The sequence below is a fragment of the Diospyros lotus genome, unplaced genomic scaffold (genome assembly GCF_014633365.1).
Source record: "Diospyros lotus cultivar Yz01 unplaced genomic scaffold, ASM1463336v1 superscaf1, whole genome shotgun sequence".
Classification (NCBI taxonomy): Eukaryota; Viridiplantae; Streptophyta; class Magnoliopsida; order Ericales; family Ebenaceae; genus Diospyros; species Diospyros lotus.
In genome coordinates, this window is record NW_026267104.1 from 7,131,276 (window position 1) to 7,146,514 (window position 15,239).

The window sequence follows — 15,239 nt, forward strand, 5'->3', positions numbered from 1 at the left end:
TATATAGAAAAGTTAGTGTTAATTAAAAGAAGTCCCAATTATCAACTTTGGTAAGGGGAGAGTAAATTTCATAACAAGTCCCAAAGGAATGACCGTTGATGTGATTATCCTTAATAATAAAAACCAAACCAAGAAGAAGAGGGAAGAGAAGACTCGATTATCGCTCATGCTGGTGCCTCAACTCGAAGCAACTCAATCAATCAAGAACAAGCTAGTACAGAAGCACGTCTGAATCAACCCAATCATTCTGATTCCAATAATTGGTTTCCGCGCGATATTGCTGTCCGCGCGCACAAAACCACTATAAACGGTAACGGAGGATCAACGATAGAAAAAAAATTTAAATTCAAATTCAGAGAGAGAGAGAGAGAGAGAATGGATATTTTGAGAATGGCAGTATCGGCAACGCAGAGAGGGAAATTGATAGCAGCAGGCTACACTTCTCTCTCTTCACTTTCCTCTATCTCGCCCCCTGTTCTTGCTCGAGGTATCCCATTCCTAATCCCGATCTTCATGCACGTGTTTCTCTCTTATTCTTGGTGTCCAATTGATGTCATTGAAATTTGGTCTCTCATTAGTTGTTTCGTTATCAATGTTGACTTCATTGCATATCAACTGTTTGATGTTTTGCCGGAACGTGCCCTCTCTGAATAGGACTATTCCGGTTTCTGTTTTTACGGGTGATTTCTGATTCTTCAGTCTGATTAACAGGAATCCGGTGTTTATGTGCATACTTCACTGTTCTCCAGAGAAAATTTATGGGCGTTCTAGTTTTTGCTATTGCCTTATTACAAATTGGTGAAGTAATACAACAGCAACAATAACAACTATCACAAGGCTTAATCCCACTAGGTGGGCTTACAAATTTGGTGAGATAAACAAATTATTTGTAAGAACTCATTTTTGGTGGCAAGCCCTCCGTGTATTCATATGAAACATTTACAACAAAGACTGATCTTTTCCATGCCATTCAATTTTATTATCATGTTCCGTTAAATCAATGGGCACAAAAGAGAAACTTGAGTGTGTATTTGAGGATTGTGACATTTTTATGTTGGGATATTGAGTTCTATTTTCCCTGAAAAATTTTAAGCAACTAAACTTGACAAATAATGCTGAATACAATTTTATATGATGCATCCCTTTGAGACGACCATAGCCTATGCTTTGACTTTGAGTCTGTTTGCAATGCTTGGCCTCAATGGGTATAGTTGGACCTGCCTATTAACTTTTTTCAATTCTTGGTCCATTCTGACATTCCTTGTAATTTTTTCTAGATCCTTGAACTAGACATCTTCTATCATGTCTTTTCCTTGTCTGTGAATTCATATAAATATTTCTTGATGTTGCTGTGTGGTCTATTAGCTGTATGGTGTTGTATATCTTATAACTTCTTTTTTGTTTGTTCAACTGTCATTGTGTAGATCTTCAAATTCCAGAGAGTGAAGCTTCTGAAATTCTGAAGGCTGCATCACAAAGTGTTAGATTGGACAATTCCAATGGATGTCATGCTATTATCGCTGGTATTTTATGTTTTTGTCATAATATAATTCCCTGTTTAGTTTGTCTCTTTAGTTTTGAAGAAATGTTTTTTGAATCAAGCATGTAGCTATTCATGGTACTTTGCAATAACCATCATAGAGAAACAAGCCTGCATTGCAAAGGAACAGAAAAGTCATACAGCAGTGACTGCTGGAGCAAGACTAATTAAAGTGAACTTTTTAGTTCTTCTGTTTTTTGTATAAGTAGTGCATTCTATATTTTGAGTAGAATATAAAAGATGTTTGCACATGTATACACCTATAACCTATTATGCATGACAAAGTAAGAAACATGGGCAACGGTATTACCAATGACACATCAAAGCTTGGCATCTGAAATGTGTGTATATCTGCTTATAATGGTATCCTTTTTGAAATCTTATACACCTGGGACATGCCAAGCTTCACCCTATGTAATGTCTGCTGACATTGTTTTCTCCATTGAGTGAATTATATCTTGACCGTGATAACGTCATCTTACCAATTTTCCAGTTGTGTTATTAACAGTCAAGATGTCCTGTATTATCCAGCCCCATGTCATCATCTTTCACATTAGCCTGGAATTGTTGTTTCAAATTTCTAAAGTTGTGTACTTAATGTAATGATTGTTTATTGAAATAGTTATTTTTCTTATATAGATTTTTTTGTAATCAAAACATGCTGATCATTGGACTTTTGCAATGCAACTGAGCAAATACTTGAGCTGATGAGAATATTAGGCCCTGTTCTTTTTGCTGTTTTCAGGCCATTTTCAGTTTTCCAAAATAGTGAAAACATGTTAACTTTCATTATTTCAAAAATACATTTTCGAAAATAAGGAAAAGTTTTATAAAGAAAACTTAAAACAACAAAAAGTCGTTTTGGCTGTTTTTATCATAAGCACATTCAAAATTTTCAAAATGCGAAAAACACTACACACAAAAAGAATGCGTTTTCAACAATCTCAAAACAAATATTCAAAACACAAAGTTGAAAATAAATTTAAAACTCAAAACTGAAAAACGAAGAGAACAACCCTTAGTATTTGGGTCAAGTTATAAAGCATACTAGAGCAACCAATGACTACTTGTCAATTGATTTTTGTTGAATTATATGTGAAGTCATTTTATTATCATAGGCAAGTGAAAATGTGTAAGATCATTTTTCCTGTGTAAGTTTTAACTGCAAAAGCTCAATGTGGATTTAAATTTGAATTGTCAGATTAAAATGAAGATGACTTCCTGCCCTTGCTGTTATTTATTTATTTTTTCTCTTGTTTTACTTTTTTCATGCATATAATCCAAACATCATTGCAAAATGTGCATAGGCTTATGTGTTCATCTAGGTTAATTGGATTCTATTCTCATCTGTTGATTGGAAGTCTGTTTCATTAAATATTTTATTCATTATTGTGTTCCATTGGTGTTCAGATTGCAAGAAGAACGATTTATATACTTTTTATCCTTCTATCATGTTCTGTATATTATGTCTTATGCAGGTGCACAGACTGCCTGGGACATGCTCAATGAAGAGGATACATCAAGATGCATTACTACATCCTGTGCAGACTTGGACAATATCCTGGGTGGGGGAATAAATTGCAAAGAAGTAACTGAAATTGGTTAGTCATTTTGCCTTTATTGAATCAATTTTCTCTATTTTTCTCATTGATACTTTAAGTGTGTGCTAGTCTTCTGATAGTGAAGAGGGCGTTTTTCTTTGTTTTGATAGGTGGAGTACCAGGCATTGGTAAAACACAACTGGGGTATGGTTCTGGTTCTAAGTTGTGCCTGTTAAGTAAAGTATTCTCTTGTGATAAGATGCAATTGAATTTACAGGATTCAACTTGCAGTGAACGTACAACGTCCAGCTGATTATGGTGGTCTTGGTGGCAAGGCAATTTACATAGGTAACTCTGTTAACATCATTGGTTATCTTCTAATTGCTTTGAGCTAAATACATTATACACTTGTGTTGGTAGACACAGAAGGTAGCTTTATGGTGGAGCGTGCTTTACAAATTGCTGAAGCATGTGTGGAAGACATGTTGGAATATCGTGGCTTTTTACGGAAAAACTTTGAGCCCTGTCACGTTTCAATGCAGCCCAAGGATTTCCTGGCAAATATTTTCTATTTCCGCATATGCAGTTATACAGAACAACTTGCTGTTGTAAATTACTTGGATAAATTCATCTCAGATCATAAGGATGTAAGTATATTACTTTCATGTTTATGCTATCTTGGCATGTTAAAGATTGCATTTGCTTGATTTTTCTATCCAGTTTATAGGCAATTCTGTGCAGTCTGCTTGTGATGCTCTTCTTAACATTTGGTAATGCAGAAAGTTGTATTTGTCTTAGATTGGAGTGTCATCAACTGCTTTTTCCTTGGCTTTAGAGCCCAACGTGTTGAAGGCTAATCTAGCTGATGTTTCCTCATTATTTTTTCTCTGTTTGTTTCTTTCTAACTTTGGGAAAAAGCATGCCTAAACCTCTCACCACCAGAAACAATAGCACTAAGCCTTAATTCCATTATGTTCGGAGGACAACTGTCGTTTTTTTAACTTTTGTATTATTTATGATACTTATCTCTAACGATACTGTTTCAACATCCTAAATTTTCACAGGTTAAGCTTGTTATTATTGATAGTGTAACTTTCCACTTCCGTCAAGATTTTGATGACATGGCGCTCAGAACTAGATTACTCAGTGGAATGGCATTAAAGTTGATAAAACTTGCAAAGAAGAACAGTCTGGCAGTAAGAAATTTATCTCCTTTTGCAGGTTGCTAAACTTATTATTTCTCATGCCCGTCCAAGTTTGTGCAATTTCAGTTGATGAGAGAAGAAAGACACATCAAGTTTTGCTTCTTGATGAGGGGAACGCCCTCGGTCCCATAATTACGCCGAGACGAATACCTAACAGCGGTCAAAAGATACACAGCAGATAAGCATTGCCACGTCAATCAGATAAGCACTCAATAGAGAAACCCCCGAGATCTCAGGAACAGGCTATCCCACCGAAGATCACGGAGGCAACAGTTATCCCGAACTCCTCGGAGGCGGAGGCTATCGCGAAACCCTTATCGGGAAAGTCCCGAAGAAGGCGGGAGGAAGATCCCGAAGATCCCTCATGATCCCTATCCCGAGAAAAGGTAAGCGAAGAAGGTGGGAGATTCTCCTGATCTTTCCATCAATTAACATAGTTTAAAAGGGGACAAGGAACCCTAGATCAAAGACTAACTTGATCATCGGAGATCGACCGGGGGAGCAAGCCTCGTCTCCATTGCAGGTACATTCAGAGAGGCAAGAAGGGAACGTGCGGCTACCACTTCCGAAAATCCTTCATCAATTGGCGCCCACCGTGGGGCCGACATTCTTCTCTTCTGTCTTTCCAGCGCAGCAGACAATCTTCTCAACCGTGAATGGCGACCAGAAGACAGCCGTCTAGGGCCGTGGGGAGCAACCCCGTTCCGGAACCGAGTCAGCAGAACCCTCCCCGAAGCCCGCCGGGGAGGGCTCGGAGTCCGGAGGGCCCTCCGCCTCCTCCTGATCGGATAGCACTTCTGGAGGGTCAAGTACAATGATTGACGGAGTTACTCATGGGTTTTCTAGATGGCCAGCATCAGCAAGCCCAGCACTCTCGGGCGGAGGAAAGGCGCGAGCCCCCAAGAGAAGAGGAATCTTATCGACGGGACGAGAATCCGCAGAGGCCAGGGCCAGATGACGGCGAGGCGGCCGAGTCTCTTGACTTGTCGTTTGTGCAGCAGCGGCAGGAAAGAAGATTGCGACAGTTGGAGGAGGAGATGGTCGCCCTAAAGCCAAGGACCGGAGAGGCTCAGGGACCAAGGATAAATCAGCCCCTTGGCCCAGAGATCATGGCGGCCATACCACCAGAACGTCTCCGTATCCCGGCCATTAAGCCCTACGCAGGGACCACCGACCCGATGGATCACCTGGATCTCTTTACCTCGCATATGATGGTACAGGACGCCTCAGACGCGATGTGGTGTAGAGTTTTCTTGGCCACTCTGGAGGGGCACGCACGGGCGTGGTACTCAAACCTGGCTCATCATTCCATCATAAGTTTTGCGCAACTCCGGAGCAGCTTTCTGGCGCACTTTGCACTTCTCCGAAGACACCGAAGGTCCACCATGGCCTTGGTGAGTATGAAGCAGATCCAAGGAGAGCCCTTGAAGGATTTTGTTTCACGATTTAATATGGAAGCCCTGAGCATCGAGAACTTTGACCACAATGTTGCTATGGTGGCATTCCAGAACGCCCTGAGGCCCGGCCCTTTCGCCCAATCATTAGCCAAAACGCCTCCCAGCGCGTTCACGGACATATTGGGCCGGGCCACGAAGTACATAAATGCCGAAGAGGTCATGCAGGCTAAGAGGGCGGAGCATGTGGAGAAGAAGGATAAAAAGAAGCATCCCGAGGAAAGGAGGAGTGACGACCGAAGAGAAAAGCATCGCCCTCGGTGGGATTCGGCGGGTTTCACTCCTCTGAACGCCTCGAGGGCAGAAATCCTCGCTACTATTGAGGGAAAAGATTACTTGAAAAAGCCTCGACCGATGAAGGCACCATCTGACAAAAGGAACAGAAGTAAATATTGCCGATTCCACCGAGATCATGGTCATGACACGGAAGAGTGTCACCAATTAAAGGAGGAGATTCAGGAACTTATCAATCGGGGTTTCCTGAGGAGCTACGTGGCAAAAACAGGTGATTCTCAGGGGAGAAAGGATCGACGGTCGCGATCAAGAAGCCCCCCCAAGAGAGACCGCGCGGAGGATCGAAATCGGGCCCAGCGGGAGAGATCACATCGAAGAGAAGATGATCATCCTCAGCCTCCGATATTCCACACACTCGCGGCGGGGGAGGTCCCAGTCATGAAGGACGAAAAAAGTAATGCGACCCGGCTGAAAAGATCGAGGAACGTGGATCCAATCTCTTTTTCAGATAGCGACCTCCCGGGGTACCCGACTCAAAATGACCCACTGGTGATAACAGCTGAACTCGGGAAGTGGGAACTTCGGCGGATCCTTGTGGATCCAGGAAGCTCTTCAGAAATCTTGTATCGGCAAGCCTTCTTAGGCATGGGGTATGAAATGACACAGCTAAGGGCAGCGAGGGTCCCTTTGGTGGGATTTGATGGTGAAGCCGTATATTCAGAAGGGATTATTCAACTCCTGTTGACGGTAGGGAGAGGTTCCCGAACTTCTCGTGTTATGCTAGATATCCTGGTAGCAGACGTGCCTTCGGCTTACAACATGATTTTGGGAAGATCGGGTCTCAATGCCCTTCGAGCCATCCCAAGCACGTATCATATGATGATGAAGTTTCCCACGGATAGGGGGACGGGCGAAGTGCGGGGAGATTTGCGCTTAGCCCGTGAATGTTACATGGCCTCTATAGGCATGGCGAAGAGTAAAGAAGTAGGGTTGCAGAAGGATGCTGACCCCCCGAAGGAGGTCAGTTTTCTACTAGAAGGACCTGAAGATCCCAAAACAGCGGAGCCGGTGGATGAATTGGAAGAAGTACCTCTGGAAGAAAATTGCCCGAGTCGATGTGTAAGAGTGAGTATGGAGTTAAAAGATCCGCTAAGGAGTCAAATAATATCACTCCTTAGACAATATGCAGATATCTTCGCGTGGACAGCCTGGGATATGCCAGGAGTAAATCCAGAGGTAATGACACACAGGCTGGGGGTCCGATCAGGCTTTCAGCCTGTCAGACAGAAAAAACGAAGCTTCGCCCCTGATAGGGCAAGGGCGATCGAGGAGGAGATCGCAAAGTTAGCAGCTGCGCGCCACATTCGGGAGGTGGATTATCCAGATTGGCTAGCGAATGTTGTGCTGGTTCCCAAAGGGCAGAGCAAGTGGAGACTTTGCATCGATTTCACCGATCTTAACAAAGCCTGCCCAAAAGATAGCTACCCACTCCCGAGGATTGACGCCCTAATTGATGGAACTGCTGGATGTTCGCTCATGAGTTTCCTAGATGCTTTTCAGGGATATCACCAGATTCCATTGCACCCGGAGGACCAGGAGAAAACAGCATTCATCACCAACAAGGCAACCTACTGCTACACCGTAATGCCTTTCGGATTAAAGAACGCAGGAGCCACTTACCAGCGCCTGGTAAATAAGCTTTTTCACCAACAACTCGGGAGAAATATGGAGGCTTACGTCGACGACATGCTGGTAAAAAGTATGGTAGCCGAATGTCATCCGGAGGACCTGGAGGAATGCTTCAAAACCCTTCGTAAGTTCCATATGAAACTTAATCCTGTCAAATGTGCTTTCGGCGTTTCTGCAGGAAAGTTCCTAGGCTACATAGTACACCACCGAGGGATCGAGGTAAACCCTGCGAAGGTCAAAGCTATCATGGATATGCCGGCCCCGAGGAATGTGAAAGAGGTACAGAGCCTTACGGGTAGGATGACAGCTTTGGGCAGATTCCTTTCTCGTTTGGCAGAAAAAGGCCTTCCTTTCTACAAGGTCTTATCGAAAGCAAACAACTTCGAATGGAATTCTGAATGCCAGCGAGCTTTCGAAAAGCTTAAGGAGCACCTAGCCACGCCTCCGGTTCTTACCAAACCGAAGCTCGGAGAACCATTATACATATATCTGGCGGTGGCCAACGAGGCCGTCAGCTCGGTGTTGATCCGAGAAGAAAATAGGATCCAGAGGCCCGTTTATTATGCGAGTAAACGATTATCGGGAGCCGAGGTTCGGTATCTTCCTATGGAAAAACTGGCGTTCGCCTTAATAACATCGGCGAGGAAACTCTGACCCTACTTTCAAGTTCATACGATTATAGTGCTTACTAACCAACCCTTGAAGCAGGTTCTTAGCAAGCCAGAGCTTTCAGGCCGGATGTTGAAGTGGGCAGTAGAGCTCACCGCCTTCGACATTGAGTATAGGCCGCAACCGGCCATTAAGGCGCAGTCGCTAGCAGACTTCATCGCCGAAGGGATAGGAGCTCCCGAAGGTCCCGAAGAAAACCAGAAACCATGGTTAGTGGCGGTAGACGGAAGCTCGACCTCGGGCGGCGGTGGGGCAGGATTAATGATAAAGAGTCCCGAAGGGCAAATATGGCCTTACGCGCTACATTTTGAATTCCGAGCATCTAACAACGAAGCAGAATATGAGGCCTTATTGGCTGGGCTGAGGTTGGCTGAACAGTTGGGGGCTCAAAACGTCGAGGTGAGTTCAGATTCTAACTTAGTGGTGCAGCAGGTGAATGGAGAATATGAAGCCCGAGAAAGTCACATGGCGCAATACTTGACCCTAGCCAAAGAGCTAATGGCGCGTTTCCAACACGTAAAGGTGGAATACGTCCCTCGAGCCATGAATACAGAGGCGGACTTGCTGTCCCGAATCGCCTCTTCCTCTTTCCCTACAAGCTCTCGGGAAATTCGGATCGAATCTCTTCCGCAAAAGAGTATCGAAGAAGCCGCAGACCAATTTTGTATCGATGACGAGCCTAGCTGGATGGACCCCCTGTTGTCATATTTAAGAGAGGAAAAGCTTCCGGAAGACGACTCGGAGGCACGGGAGGTTAAACGAAAAGCCCGAAATTTCGTGTTAGTCGGGGGGGAACTATACAGAAGGTCTTTTTCACAACCGCTGCTCAAGTGTATCCGACCTCGCGAAGCAGACTACATCCTACGGGAAATTCATGAAGGAATATGTGGAAACCACATCGGGGCTCGGGCGCTTAGTCAAAAGGCCCTACGACAGGGATACTATTGGCCAACAATGGTACGAGATTCCGAACAGCGGGTTAGAACTTGCGACCGGTGCCAGAAAACGTCTAACTTGGTCCATGTGCCGGCAGTCGCGCTAACTCATCTCGCCACACCATGCCCCTTCGCCCAATGGGGTATAGACATCCTGGGACCTTTCCCCCCAGCAGCTGGACAGGTCAAGTACATCATGGCCGCTATCGATTACTTCACAAAGTGGGTTGAAGCTGAAGCAGTGGCCTCTATTACTTCTCGCCGGGTGAAACAGTTTCTATGGAAGAATGTAGTCTGTCGCTTCGGAGTTCCTCGGGTGCTGATCTCAGACAACGGCACTCAATTTTCTGATCGATCCGTTCGGGAATGGTGCCAGGAGTTGGGAATCAAGCAACAATTCACCTCGGTAGCTCACCCCCAAGCTAATGGCCAAATCGAACTCGCTAACAGAACTCTGTTGCGTGGGTTAAAAACAAGAGTAGATAAGGCGAAGGGTAGCTGGGTAGAAGAACTATCGAGCATTCTGTGGTCTTACCGGACTACGGCGAAGGTCTCCACGGGAGAGACTCCTTTCAGTCTATGCTACGGCTCGGAAGCATTAATCCCAGTTGAAATTGGAGTACCTACGCTACGAGTAGAGCTATTTGACCCTGAATCCAATGAGCAGAGTTTGAGGGACAACCTAGATTTCCTTGATGAATTTCGTGACCAGGCGAAGATTCGACAAGCTGCTTATAATCAGCGCATAGAGAGATACTACAATCGACGAGTAAGAGCACGAAACTTTCTACCAGGAGATTTGGTACTAAGGCGAGCAGACGTTCAGGGAGCCCGAGAAACAGATAAGTTAACACCAAATTGGGAAGGTCCTTACAAGGTAACAGAAGTCCTCAGCCCGGGGGCATACAAAATACAGACCCTCGAAGGTACACCGGTGAAAAACGCATGGAACGTGCAGAACTTGAGGAAGTTCTATCAATGATAGCTCTTTTATCTTCATATGATCTGTTAGTAATAATTTTACATTATATGTCTTGGCATCTTTTCTTTTTTATTGCTTTGCGTATGCTATCCAGGAATAAATTCATTTTTTCTCCTATGCGTAAAAACTCATCATTTCCAAAGATCTGGGAAGGCACATCAGCGCGAAGGGAAAGAATTGACATACCTTCAACGGGGCTAGACCCCTCAACTAAAACAAAGGATCAGATATGATCCTCGGGGGGCCCGAAGCCCCGGCAAAAACAAGGGATCAAATATGATCCCGACAAAAACAAAGGATCAAATATGATCCTCGGGAGGCCTGAACCCCCGACAAAAACAAAGGATCAGATATGATCCTCGGGGGGCCCGAACCCCCGACAAAAGCAAAGGATCAGATATGATCCTCGGGGGGCCCGAACCCCCGACAAAAACAAGGGATCAAATATGATCCCGACAAAAACAAAGGATCAAATATGATCCTGGGAGGCCCGAACCTCCAGCAAAAGCAAAAGATCAGATGTGATCCTTGGAGGGTCACGAATCCTCGAAAGGCTTGAGATTGCGAGGATCAGGCGCGATCCTTGGGGGGCCGGAGCCGAACCCTTTTCCTTTTGAGCAAGCGACGAAGACCAAGTCTTGCGATGAGCAGGAAGGGTAAAAAAAAAAAAAAAAAAAAAAAAAAAGGGAAGAATCAAGCCTGATCCCAACACTTTTATTATTACGACAACAGGTTTTAATACAAAAAATGACTACTCTAAAGAAGACAAGGCGGCGACAACATCGAAGGGGATGGAGTCTACATCCAAGTTCGGGAAGCGCTCTTTGATGAGTTTTCTCATATGCTCAAACCCACCCCGAAGAACTCCTTCTAATTCCGCGGCATAAGCTTCAGAGCTTCGGAAATCCTCTCGACCATTCTGAAAAGCCACTTGGGCGTCCTTGAGGGCAGATTGAAGTTGGGCATGAGCAGTACGAAGGTCTTCTTTGCACCGGGAATAAGACTCCAACGCTTCGACCTGTCCCTTCTTGGCCTCCTTCAACTTTAGAGTGAGTCTTTTTATATCCTCCTGAAGCTGGCGATTAACAACCTTAATGGAATCCAGCTCCTCCCCAAGTCGGGAATTGGCCTGGTTAGCCTCAAGCATGTTCTTCTGAACCAACTCCAAATCTTCCCGAGCTTGAGCTTCGGCTTCGTTGGCAAGTCGGGCATCTTCTTGCGCCAGCTCCACAGACTTGGTTAAAATATGAACACGGTGCTCGAGACCCGACAGTTGGGAAGAAAGAGATTCCAACCCTTGAAGCCTTTCCACTTCAGACTCCAGGGAGATGATCCGAGTTTGAAGTTCGGACTCTCGTCGAGAGACCAGACCTTGGAACTCCGTAAGGTTCTAAGGAAGTAAAAGCAGAGTACAGATTAAGACCTACTCGCATAGAAAAAGCGAAAAGTCAAAAGAAGAAGGAGTACGGTCGCACCCTTAGAATTTCAGCGCAATAGTCGATCTCGTTCGGAGTTCGTAGAGTCTCCGGTAAGACTAAAGCCGTTGAAGGAGCATTGGTGGCTTCGGGAGCCGAAGGCTCGGAGGGAGCAGCAGCTGGGGAGGCGGTTTCCACCCTGCGACGCTTCGTTCGGCGCGCTAAGATCTCCTTCGCCGACAACACCGAAGCCTCCTCCAGCGAAGCCTCTCCCGTCAGCTCCGAACGCCCCGCTGGTGCCAATGGCGTTAAAATTCGTTTAAAAATCGAACTGATAGGGATGCTGGGAGGCGTAGCACTGGACTCCGTACCTGCCATGGTTTGCCTTTTCTGGGCCTCTGCGCGAGCTACAGCAAGCACCTGAGCGATGGTCGCCGAATCGTCTTCGGGAGAGATCGGCAAGCGCGCAGGCATGGTGGAGGCTTCTCGCCGCGCGGTCGGAGAGCCTCTGGTTTGAGAAAGGAGAAGCGGGGAAGATAGGTCCCCCGAACGGGAAGATGGGTCCCCCGAACCCCCAGCAATGCTCCCCTTGGAAGCCTCTTGGAAGGTCCCGGGGTCTTCCTCCACCGCCCTTCGCGACCTGGACGGTAATGAGTTCTTCTTGTTACTCTTCTTGCTCTTTGAAATTCACTCGGAAGGCGCAGTCCTCTCCAACACCCTCTGGTTGCCGGAAGGTGCCGAAGGGCCTTTACTCCCAGGGAAGTCCAAAATCATTCCTTTGGTGATAGCAGAATACGATATTTCCCAGACCTCTTCATCTAAGAAAGAGATAACAACGAAAATCAAATACAGACAAAGGAAAAAGAGAGAGTAAGAGGAAAAGATGAAGGAAGAAGAGCTCACAGTTCTCGCCGTCCAGACCCGCTTGGGAAAGGCTGGGATTGGAGAGCCATCCTTCTTCCCAGTTCCGACTGTTCTTCATAAGTCGGCAGGCGAAATCTTCAATGGTCTCGACACTCGGACGCTTGTGCTTAGTGTCCAGAGTCCACTCATTACTGACAGACCAGATCTCTTGAGAAGAGCCGGATGGCCTGGGGCGGATGAAGACAAAACGCTCCTTCCAATCATCAGAATCTTTCGACCCGCCGGATTGCATGAGAGTCGAAGCAGAAATCTCAAGATTAGAGTATCCCTTGCAGGCGAGAAGACGACTATCTTTCACGATCCGAGGGGAGATGGAGATCCACCATCCGGGGTCGCGGTTGGTCGTGAAGAAATAGTCGAAGAGGTCTCCAGTTGGCTCAATTTTGCCAGAATGACAAATAAGGAGGAACCCCATCAAGTATCGCCATCCGAAGGGAGACAGTTGGGCGGGAGCGATAGTAAGATGTTGAAGTAAGGTCATCACTCTTTTCCGGGGAGGGAGCCGAAAGCCCCTGTCAAAAGCACACTTATAAATGCAAAGGCGGCCGGCGACGGGATGACATGCTCGTAGATGGCTGTTGAACTCTACCTCCCACTCTTCGGGGACGTTGTACTTTTCTCTAAACTGTTGACATTCCGCTTGGCTCATCCATTGACATGGAATCGACGCAGCAGGATGTTTTTCCCACTCAATAAGCTCTGCACCAGCGGGATTAAACCTTCCAGAACCGATTATCGCCATGGCAAAAAGCTAGGAGAAAGAGAGGCGAAAGAGGAGGAAAACACTTGCGGGCACAAGAAAAGCTAAAACTGAAGGAAAGTCGCACGAAAAGAGAAGTAGAGGGACTTAAGGGTTCCCATTTTAAAAAATTAAACTGCGGGGATAAGAGACCAAAGGACGAGCAATAATGAGCATTGATCACCCCGCACTGACAGAACTCGAAAGACGAAACGGCCTCGGACAGCGCATAGGGAAGGGATACCGCCGTCAAAACCGATTGATTTTCGCGTCTGCCAGACACCAAAAAAAAAAAAAAAAAAAAAAAAAAAAAGGGGGAGTTAAAGTGAAGAGCCTCAGGGGCCTTACTACTCCTCGGGCCCTTCAAGCCGAAGAGCTCAAGGAGTGGGGGGGCAAGTGATGAGGGGAACGCCCTCGGTCCTATAATTACGCCGAGACGAATACCTAACAGCGGTCAAAAGATACACAGCAGATAAGTATTGCCACGTCAATCAGATAAGCACTCAATAGAGAAACCCCCGAGATCTCAGGAACAGGCTATCCCACCGAAGATCACGGAGGCAACAGTTATCCCGAACTCCTCGGAGGCGGAGGCTATCGCGAAACCCTTATCGGGAAAGTCCCGAAGAAGGCGGGAGGAAGATCCCGAAGATCCCTCATGATCCCTATCCCGAGAAAAGGTAAGCGAAGAAGGTGGGAGATTCTCCTGATCTTTCCATCAATTAACATAGTTTAAAAGGGGACAAGGAACCCTAGATCAAAGACTAACTTGATCATCGGAGATCGACCGGGAGAGCAAGCCCCGTCTCCATTGCAGGTACATTCAGAGAGGCAAGAAGGGAACGTGCGGCTACCACTTCCGAAAATCCTTCATCACTTCTATTTGCAAAAGACGTTGAAATTTCTATTTTGTTCTCTTTTCAATTGGTTGCTATCTTGACCAAAGCTACTGGAGAAAATTGTCTACATGTATTGGTAGGATTGGAAATATTGATATGTTTTACCTCATTGCGTGTCTCTTATCCAAGTAGTCCGGAAAGGCTTGTTCTGAGTAAGGTTGCCATTATTTGGAGCCATAGATTGTGTCGCTTCATTATGATTATCATCATAAAATTGCTCGAGGCATACCTGCCGCTGAATGCCAGTGGTCAATTTCGTTTTCTAGATAAACAAATACATTTTTTTTTAAACTCAATTTAATCCTTTTTTTATTCAATGAAAACAGGTTGTTCTCTTGAATCAGGCGACGACCAAGTATTCAAATGGTTCATTCCATTTATCCCTTGCCTTAGGTACAAGCTTCATTCTCAATTTCTTCTAATTGTGGCTCTGCAACTGGAAAAGAAAGAACAAGGTATCCCCATCTTTGACTAGATATAATAGAAATTTGCGCACACAATACTTGTGTGCTCAACAGGTGACAGTTGGTCTCATGCCTGCACCAATCGGGTCATTTTGTACTGGAATGGTAACGAACGATACGCTTATCTCGACAAGTCTCCCTCTCTTCCCTCGGCATCAGCACCATACTCTGTCACGCCCAAAGGGATCCGCGATGCAACTTCAAGCTGTAAAAGAATCAAAATGATGTAAGTTTGAAGTTAGATTGAAGATGGGTTACAGCCTTGGCAGGTACATTTCATCTCTGGTGGAATTGTGATAGAGACTCTTTTGTTCTGATTTGTGCAAATAACTATTGAAATGAACCAAACTTGGGGAGTGAAATATGCATTTTTTTTTATCTGGTGATCCTTGGAAGTTGATAATAAATAATACTCTTCAGTGAGTCTACTACATACAAGGCTCTCTGTTCCAATTTCCTTTCAGGAAAATAATACTTGTTCTTTCTGAACTCAGCTTCCCGGCAGATATTAAGTGCAACATATCTGACATGACATGAATGGGCATTGTG

At 45.4% G+C, this 15,239-nt stretch overlaps 1 protein-coding gene across 3 annotated transcripts; it reads left to right on the forward strand.

Annotated features, from left to right (window-relative positions):
- Positions 1-70: 70 nt before the first annotated feature.
- On the forward strand, positions 71-15,162 carry LOC127793043 (DNA repair protein RAD51 homolog 3). 3 transcript variants are annotated; one of them, XM_052323810.1, is made up of 9 exons: positions 71-487; positions 1,425-1,523; positions 3,019-3,141; positions 3,252-3,285; positions 3,359-3,429; positions 3,502-3,728; positions 4,146-4,302; positions 14,553-14,619; positions 14,745-14,890. In XM_052323810.1, the coding sequence occupies exons 1-9, from the start codon at positions 376-378 to the stop codon at positions 14,746-14,748; spliced, it is 894 nt and encodes a 297-aa protein (XP_052179770.1). In that variant the 5' UTR covers positions 71-375; the 3' UTR covers positions 14,749-14,890. The 3 variants fall into 3 exon arrangements, with proteins under 3 accessions (XP_052179770.1, XP_052179769.1, XP_052179768.1); XM_052323809.1 differs by having other exon boundaries at positions 72-487; positions 3,508-3,728; positions 4,146-4,277; positions 14,745-15,162; XM_052323808.1 differs by having other exon boundaries at positions 73-487; positions 4,146-4,277; positions 14,745-15,162.
- The last annotated feature ends 77 nt before the right edge of the window (positions 15,163-15,239 follow it).